Source organism: Urocitellus parryii, chromosome 13 (genome assembly GCF_045843805.1).
Source record: "Urocitellus parryii isolate mUroPar1 chromosome 13, mUroPar1.hap1, whole genome shotgun sequence".
Lineage (NCBI taxonomy): Eukaryota > Metazoa > Chordata > Mammalia > Rodentia > Sciuridae > Urocitellus > Urocitellus parryii.
In genome coordinates this window covers 46162325-46171397 of record NC_135543.1, presented here as the reverse complement: position 1 = coordinate 46171397, position 9073 = coordinate 46162325, and the positions used below count along the sequence as shown (strand labels likewise).

The window sequence follows — 9073 nt, the reverse complement described above, 5'->3', positions numbered from 1 at the left end:
GTGATTAAAATCTATGTCTAGGGATTTTTGTGACTTGCTAGATTTTTATTTTATACATATTTTCAGTTCAAACATACAATTTAAACATTTTTATCTCTAATGACAATGATTACAGAAAAGAAATCAGAGCACTAAAATAAGTAAATGAAGTACCTTTTCCAGTTAAGAATTTTCAAATCAGGAATACCTATTCTGAATATTCAGGCAATGTTTTTTTCTTTTTGGAGATGGGAAGGGATAAAGTTGAAAGGATTAATATGAATAAAAGCCATCTTATCAATTTTTATAAAATGACAACCTCTACATTTGAGCACATAAACATTGTATAGGAGAATTCTAAACATTTCAAAGTTATGTCTAAAACATTCAAGCATGACAGCATAAAAATATTCAAAATAACTTGATTTGGGATTATGATATATTCCATAAAGCTAAAGTTACATTTACATATAAACCTTCAGTAAATATGGCAATAGCAACCAGAAAAAGCATCTTCTCCAGCAGTTTTTCTTACCTCTTTATAAAATAGTATTCCAAATAAGTATGTTTGGATAGCAAAATTACTATGCATTTTTCCTAAGACTCACCACCATTATCACTGTATGCCCTATTTTTCTTGGGTAAAATACAAGTTATGAGGTTTTTTTTTTTTTTTTAAGATGAGTAGAAACCAAGGGAAAAAATTTAAAAACATAGGTTTAAGACTTATTTATAGATTAGCCAAACACCCTGACTTGTCTACATTTTAATAAATGTCAGGCAAATTGAAGTAGTTTCTGTCCCAGTAGCTGCCAGAGTAAATCCAATCCTGTGCTCCATTGTAGGGATTAGGACCTTGATGGAACCACCTGTTTAAAGAGAAAGGACAAAATTTATAGGGGAAATAGTCTGACATCGAAGGGTATCTGTGGCTTCATTAGCTTGCAGTACTATTTCCCTATTGTAGAATTTCTTGCACTGTGAGAGGGCTTTACACAGAGATGGCTGAAGATGTGATGCTATTTTGCTCCTAGGGGAACACATGCAGAATATTTCAAAAGAGGTAATGAGATCTTGCAAAAGAGTTACAATCCACAACAATCAGTAATGCAGTTCTACTACACTGAAGTAGGATCTAATAGGGTTGTTAGAAAGTGTTTTTGGGGTTTTTTGTATTGAGGAATTGAACCCAGGAGAGCTTCACTGAGCTACACCCATGATCCTTTTTAGTTTTTCTTTTGAGACAGGGTCTTGCTAAAATGCAAAACTGGCCTCCAACTTGCATCATACTGCCTCACCCTCCTAAGCAGCTAGTATTACAGGCCCAGCTAGAAAGTGTTTTTGTCTTACTGGTTCATCCTCTGGTCCTGCTCCTTCCATTCGAAGGCACTCTTATAAGCAATCACCAGTAAGGAATTAGGATAAGGAAGTAAACTTTTCTAACACACCTAAGGCAATGTTGTGAGATGCCTGGTTCAGAGTCCAAATGCAAAGCTTCACTTTATTTTTTAGTTGTAGTTGGACATAATACCTTTATTTTGTTTATTGTTTTATGTGGTGCTGAGGATCGAATCCAGGGCCTCACATACACTAGGTGAACGCTCTACCGTGGAGCCACAACCCTGGTCCCCGCCCCCTCAAAGCTTCACTTTAAACTGAATGTCAGAGCAGTTATAAAAATGCTAGCTGCCCAAGCTAGTAACTGGTAGCAGACGTAGGTTTGATTTTAAAGACCATGATTTCCCTAGTATACTATGCTAAACACAATCCACTGAAGTTAGTCTAAATCTTCCTGGGCAAATTGCCTCAATGCAAATACATATTCTTAGGATACATTTAGCTTTTAACATTTTAACCAGACCTGATTCTAGAACTGTTCTAATCATGCCCTTTTTTTCTTACCCATTTTACACACTACCAGCTTTCTATAAGATATGGAAATGTAAAACTACTTGCTCAAAAGATTCACAGTTTGTATAACATTTTATAAATACAATTTAGTTTCCAGCATGGCATTTATGAAAACAGTTTCCTACGTGTTTGCCAGTCTTTGCAAAAAAAACTAAAACAAAACAAAACAAAAAACAACAAAAAACTGCTTCTACAAATATTTAAACAAGAGTGAAGTCAGACTTGTTTGGTGACTCTGGTATTACTATTATCATTATATTAACAATAAAAACCCTAAAAGAAAAAAATGCTTTATATTAGGCTAATTCCTTTAAAGGATCCTACAGTAAATGTCCATGACACCAAATTCTTTAAATATTACATATATTATTTAACCTTGGGGACTTATTTTTCTAATGAGAAGAATATTTTAAATGATTAAAATATGGGTCATTCAGACTTTAGATATACTAAAAAATCTCAGGATACGTTATTTACTATTATCCCCAATTTTTTTTTTATCTAATATAAAATACAAAGTTTATATTCCCTTGGGTTTCAAAAGTCCAAGCAGTAAAATTGCTTTGGTAGTCAGGCTTAGAAAAGCCCAAGCACATCAGTAGGCAAATCCAAATCAGGGTAAGCCAAAGTACCTTAAAAAGTTAATCAAGCTCTAGCCTCATGCCATTAGAGTACTTCCATACTTTAAAAAGGGGAAGTTGTCAAAGTTGTAACAAGACTTTTCACAGGATGGTATATTAATAGCAAAGGATGGTCACGTTCACAAACTTCTAGGAAAAGTTCTCCAAAGACTATGTTTCAATCCTACCTTTAGGGTTTTCCTGTTGTTGGGAACAGTTTAGCCAGAACCCTGCGCTAAAGATGTGTCCCTCCAGAGTAACAGCCTGATGTTGGGGCCAGGGGGTCTTTCAACCTCCAGTTCTAATTCTGAGCACTTGTGTCTAGAAGGCCTTCTTCTGCTACAACACCCCTTCTCTCGCCTTCCCACAGAAAATTCTAAATCTTATACTTTAGAACTAAGTGTGGGCAAGAGGAAAGAGGAGGGAAAGATGCCATGTAGTCCACAGTGCCCAGGGGTCTGTATCAGTAAAAGAACATTTATAAAAAATATTTCTGCACACCATACTCATACTATGGAAAGACTACCACCAATTTGGTTGTATCACCCTGCCCTCTGCCATTCCTGTCTCTCCTACCAGTTCCTTTACCTCTTCCCCATGCCTTCCCTATTGAAGTCTGGGGGCTCCTCTAAGGAAATAAGCCAGGACCACAAGCAGCCACCCTCCTCAGCAGGACTCACATACATACAGCCTGAAAAACTGCAGCGTGAACTCTCTTCAAGTGAGCAAAAGGAACATTAGCAGGGATTCCAGATTTTAGTAAGGATAAATGTGGGTCACATTAAAGTGAGTTTTTGGGTTCATTTCAAGAAGAGAAGAAAATGCTCTTTGACAAAACTATTCTACCTACATTCAAACTGAGCCAAAGTGTTTTAAAACACTTTGTCAGTCCTGAAAACAGTAAGTGTAAAATCTCATCACCACCACTGGAAAGGAGCTCAAAGCATGGAATCTTGACAAAGCATAGGCAGGATTATTTCAAAGACCAATATGTTCATATAAAAACAGTGAGGCTGAGAGCCCCGTGGAAGCAACCAAGTGCAAGCCTCAAAATGACAGCTCTCCCACACAGCTCTAGTTTTTATTTTCAAGCTTCTAATGAATTTTCTACAGATATTTGCTTTTGGAATGTTAAAGACTTTCATCTGATAGTAAAAATTCTTGGTGGATTTTTGCTTACATGATATAACTGAAAGTGGGATCAGAAAAGGCGTTCTAGAAAAAATATGTGATAAAGTGTATCACATATTTTCAAAAGGGATCACAGCAAAGGGGCTTCATCTAAAGGACTAATGAAGGTGAAGGCTCTGATCTTGGATCTGCTGCTTACCAGCTGTGTACCTTTGAACATGGCTCCTAAATGAAATGAAATATACCATTGTTTGCTTTCCTCCAATACAAAGAAGGGAATTCTAGATAAGCAGTTTTTACACTGTATTCCAGAGTTCTAGGGTCCTGGGGTATGTGCAGATGGGAGAAAGTGAAGAGTGGCCCAGGTCCTACCCACACAGCACCTTGGTTTGCATGTGTTCCTATCTATAGAGTGAGTTTTCATTTGCAAAGAAGAGTCTCATGTTAACAAAAAAGAACAAAACCTACTGGATTAGACACCCAAGATCATTTCTAAAACTAAAATCTTTCTGTACCATGTAAAAAGATGACCAAATAATATCTTTTGGGATGCTTGAAAAATTATGCCCATATTAAATCTTAACATTTACTTAGTAACAATGAATTATGTAGAAAATGTTTTTATGATATTCCTATTTATAAGTGATTTTACTACTCAACCCAAGTGACTAAATAACTCCTGATTTTAAAAAATCTTTCTACTCCTAAATGGAATACAAGATGCTACTTTAAACCAATCCTACTACCTTTATGTGTCAAATCCCTTCTGTTTGAAAAGTAAAGGTACTGTCTAAATATCAATGATACATGATATACATATAAGCAAATGATCCTATAATTTCCTTGCATATATGAGCAAACAGCTGTTATTTTCATGCCAAAATATAATTCTGTATTTTACTTTCCCTTTTGCTGGATAAGGAAGAAAATTAAGTTTAATGGGCCTTATCTATGATAATTGTATGGGAATATTTTAAATTTAATTTCCCAGTAGTCATTTTTCTTTGTCACATGAGCAATTCTTTTGGCTTTAATACTTAAATTCAAATGACTTTGAATAATATTTTGATAATAATTTGAACAATAATTAGTCTAACATTTGAATATTTTTCATAGTAATTATGTTAAAATGTTTCAGTGAAAAATTAGGTGGGAAAACTGAATAAAGGTGAAATTATTCTAAGTTCTTAGTGAGACCTCACAGAGCTCCTTCAAGATTCCATCCTAAAGACAATGTAGCAGGGTCAGCCAATTCACAGCATTTAAAACCACTGCTTCTCGTACATACAGCAGCCTGCCAGAGGGCTCAGTTACATACTGAAGATTGTACACACCTCGTCTTCCAGTCTTCTTCTGACTTGGACCTGTTTTTACGGGCTGCTCGTTGTTTTTCCTCAAGCCGTTTTTTTTCTTCACTAGCTTGGTCTAAAACAAGAACATTAAAGAAAAACATTTATTCTCTACACTAAGAATGCCAGGCACAAGGATAAGCATCATAACTTTATGGAGAACCACTCTCTGTGTGTATTAGTGTTCTTGCCACTAAAATACAGCCATTGTCAAACATGAAGTTAAAATCTTACATACCCAGGCTAGGAAAGGTAGGGTTGGCACTCAAAATGCCTTCATGTCTTTTGATTGATTATGCCCTTAATAACCTCTGCATTTACCAAAACCCCTTGCTTATTCATAAAGCCAAAAAATTATGTTAAAATGTTTCAATGAAAGATTGGATGGAAAAACTATTTTAAATTCTTAGGGAGACCTTACAGAACTCATTCAAATTCTGTTCATAAAAAATTAAAACAATTTTCCAGAATGCTGATGCTCTGTCTCACTAGAGACAATCAGACTAGTTAAGACAGGGTTTCTTCCCCTTGTTACTACTGCCACATTGGGTCCGATGATTCTTTACTGTCAGCGGCTGTCCTGTGCATGACAGGATTTTTAGCACCAGCTACTTTCCCCAGATGTGACAAAGTTTCCAGATATTGCCATATGTTTCCTGGGGGGATGGGGATTTTTCCCTTTTGAAGAACCACCATGTTAAAAGCAACACTTTAAAAATTATTTAAATAATTACCCAAGGGAAGTAATGTTCCCCCCCTGCTCCTCCATCCCATATCAGGAATTGAACCAAGGTGTACTCTACTTGTGAGCTATCTCCCCACCCCTTTTTATTTTGAGACAAGGTCTCACTAAGTTGCACAGGCTGGCCTGGCCCTTACAATCCTTCTGCCTTAGGTAGACACCAACCAAAAAAGAAACAAGTTGCTGGGACTACAGGCCCACACCACCCATGCCTGGCAGAAGCCATGCTCCGAGGCTTACAAGATGCTATGTGAATTAGGAAATGTAATTAGAATACAACTCAAAGTTGACAAACATGCTAAATTTCTCTCTCTGAAATTTCAGACAATGCCTCTAGCCACGTGTAATATACTAAATGATTAGGGTGTATGACTGAGTTTTAGTTAACAGAGTGTACTTCTAATTTTCAAATTTAAAAACAAGTTAAATTTAAATTTAAAATTTCCAAGAAAATGCCAATACCCCAATAATGCTAACAATCACCAGGAATTAAACAAATGACCAGCCCCAGTGAACTGTACCAGTTATAGCAGTAGACACTTCTTACCTATTTCTCCATTCTCCATGGCTCTGATGTCAGGCCGTAACCTGCAGTCAGTCTTAGGAATCACGCTCTCCATTTCCTTGTCAACTTCATTCAAAACCATTGCAAAGCTGGTAAAATTATACATCTGACAAGAAGCAAAATGATTAAATTAACATATACCAAGGCATGATGACACCAAACAGAAAGCCCTGAAAGAGGCTGATTTGAAAGTGACCCCTTACTCCTTTCTCAGATCATGCCTAACAGTTTTCATTGACTCTGCACCATCTGTGGGTACTGGTCTCAAAGCAGACCTCACAATAACCTCTATCAACTTTCAGAACTATGGGCAACATCAACAGTCATCTTCCTTCACTCCTGGCTAGGTCTGGAAGGTTTACACTGACAGGCTTCATCAGCTTATATCTGACAGAGGCCAGCCTTATGCCTAAGTAACATAAAGAAGACCCACTGAGGTCCCACCCTACATGTCTTCCAGCCAGCACCAGAGAGGGTGGATGATGACATGAGTGTGCTGGGCCTCTGGGTAAGGAGGAAAGCAGCACACAGGGACCAGCAGGGAACAACTGATCATGTCTCAGTGTTGCCTGGGAAAGGGCATCCCCAAAGCTGGCTATAAACAATGTGGCCACATCCAGCAAGGCTGGTCTCACCTGGGCGGAATTTGGAGGCCGTGGGGCTATTCGCCACAGGAGAACACTTCCAGGGATAACAAATACACTTTCAGAATCTGGCATTGGCATTTCATCAGACTCTTCAGAAGTGCTCATCTAGAAAACCAGCAATGAGCAGCATTTAAGTAAGAAGTTTTAAGATATGTACATACATTTATGAATAATGAAATAAACACCATTTACTGCATACCACTAGAAAGTATACTGCAGGAGGGCAGAGACACCATGACTTTTTTTCTTTTATTGCTGCAAAAAGTTTTATTTTCATTTGGTCTGAGGCTTGGGAGAGGGCGCCAGGGATGCAGAGCATGCTCACAGTGCTGGCAGACTGTGCTCCAGGGTGAGCCTTTGAAAGAGCTGCTCTCCCAGCTGGCCATGGGGGTAAAGACAGGTGGCCACCATCCTCCTCCAGAGCTCCACTGTCTCACCCAGGAAGTGGTTCTCCAGAAGTCAAAAAGATAGTGGGTCTGCATGGTCACAGCCCAGGGCATGAAGATACAAAGGAACCTGGTTTAGACCCTGGCACCAGAATTTTACTCATTCCTCTTGATAAGGCCTCTGCACATCCTCTCCCAGGAGATTCTCAGTATAGGAGACCTGCAGATGTAAACAGATCAGATGGCTGGCTGATGGGCCTCGACCTTGGTGGAATAATTCTGATGAATTTGGGAGGTCATGGTGGGTCAGCAATGAGGAACTAACCACAAAACACAGTGTTGGTTGTTCTAGGAGAAGACGGGAGATTGGATGGTCCTGGAGGTTGTGACTGGAAAGAAGAATGCAAGGTGTTTGCAGGTTGGAAGAGAGGGAGTGCTCAGGGGCCATTATATCCAAACACTGTTGAAGCAAGAGACAGATCTGCAAGACTGCCAGGTATCTGCAACACAGACTTTCTAACCCATATATATTCACCTTCTCACACCTGGGAAAGACTGAGCAAGTACTGTGTGTATGGAGCTGCGTGTGCTGCACAGTGTCATCCGCATCAAGGCACCATCAAGCAATCATCTGTACCACACCACATTATGTTTTTAAAACTTCTGATTTTTTTTAAAGACAAAATAACTCATTTGATAATTACCTTGAACCTTCTAAATGCTCAGCACTGGGATGCAGAACTACAAGAAATGCCTGACTTTTGAGGAACTTAATACACTGGAGACACAGCCAACATAGGCAACATTTTGAGAAAAATAAAACTTTACATCCTGCGGCACTTAACTAAACTCATTAATGACACAAACCCAGTAGGGATCCTGAATGCATCTCATAAAAAGAGAATTTAAAAAGATGTTAGGCTGAGAAGGAAACTAACATTTCCTTTGGCTATGCACCCTGTGGGCCAGAGCTAGGTGCTCTGCTTATTCAGTCTTTATGTAATCGGCCCAGGAGGAGCTGATATTACCATAGTGGTATTCATAAAGAACTCACAGCTTTGGAAGGTTAGTTATATTCCCAACATCACAGTTAACAAATCTAAACCATGGATTGAGACACTTTCAGTGAAATCATGATTTAAAAAACAGACAAAATTGATGATAAAAGCTTCCCACAGCACATGTTCAGGAACCTCAGAAATCCATGGAAGGGAGATGGACAGGAAGGGGAGAGAGAGCAGATAAGAAAAGAAATGAATGTATGAAGGAAAACCACTGGTCTACAAAGACTCACTAGGGATTCAGGGAACATAGGGACGTTTTCTGGAGTTTTTCCAATGTCCTATGCTGTCCAAGCTCTGTAAAAGAGGGCTGTGTGCCAGTGAGGCTGTCTTCACTATGCTGCCTTCTAACTGGCAGGAGCATAGATAAGGAGTCTGGGTCAAGGGTTCCAGGATCCTGGGACATTTTCTTCTCCAGCCCCTTGGATTCCCTGACAGTTGCAGTGAACAATTAGGACACCTCACAGGATGAGGCAAGAGCAGGCAGGAACATAGGCTGTGAGAGAAGAGTGGAACCATGCACACAGGCCTAAAGGGAAATACCAAAAAAGCCAAAGCCATAGGAAAGCAGCAGGCTCTGGCCATTTAACAAAACTCCTCATCTCAGAAAACAGCTCAATTTACAAAGAAAGTCACTAATAAATATAACTTCTGCTTTTGAGAATGTGAAGACTTTTTAAAC

General features: G+C 38.7%; 1 protein-coding gene across 1 annotated transcript in view; it reads right to left on the bottom strand.

The window, feature by feature from the left end:
- Positions 1-599: 599 nt before the first annotated feature.
- The window catches only part of Osbpl1a (oxysterol binding protein like 1A), a 218075-nt gene continuing 209601 nt past the window's right edge, over positions 600-9073 (bottom strand). The window contains exons 25-28 of the mRNA XM_026388022.2: positions 6933-7049; positions 6280-6403; positions 4976-5066; positions 600-848 (exon numbers count right to left, since the gene is read on the bottom strand). Of these exons, the coding sequence (XP_026243807.2) occupies positions 746-848; positions 4976-5066; positions 6280-6403; positions 6933-7049 (435 nt within the window). The 3' untranslated portion in view covers positions 600-745. The remainder of the gene's footprint in view (positions 849-4975; positions 5067-6279; positions 6404-6932; positions 7050-9073) is intronic.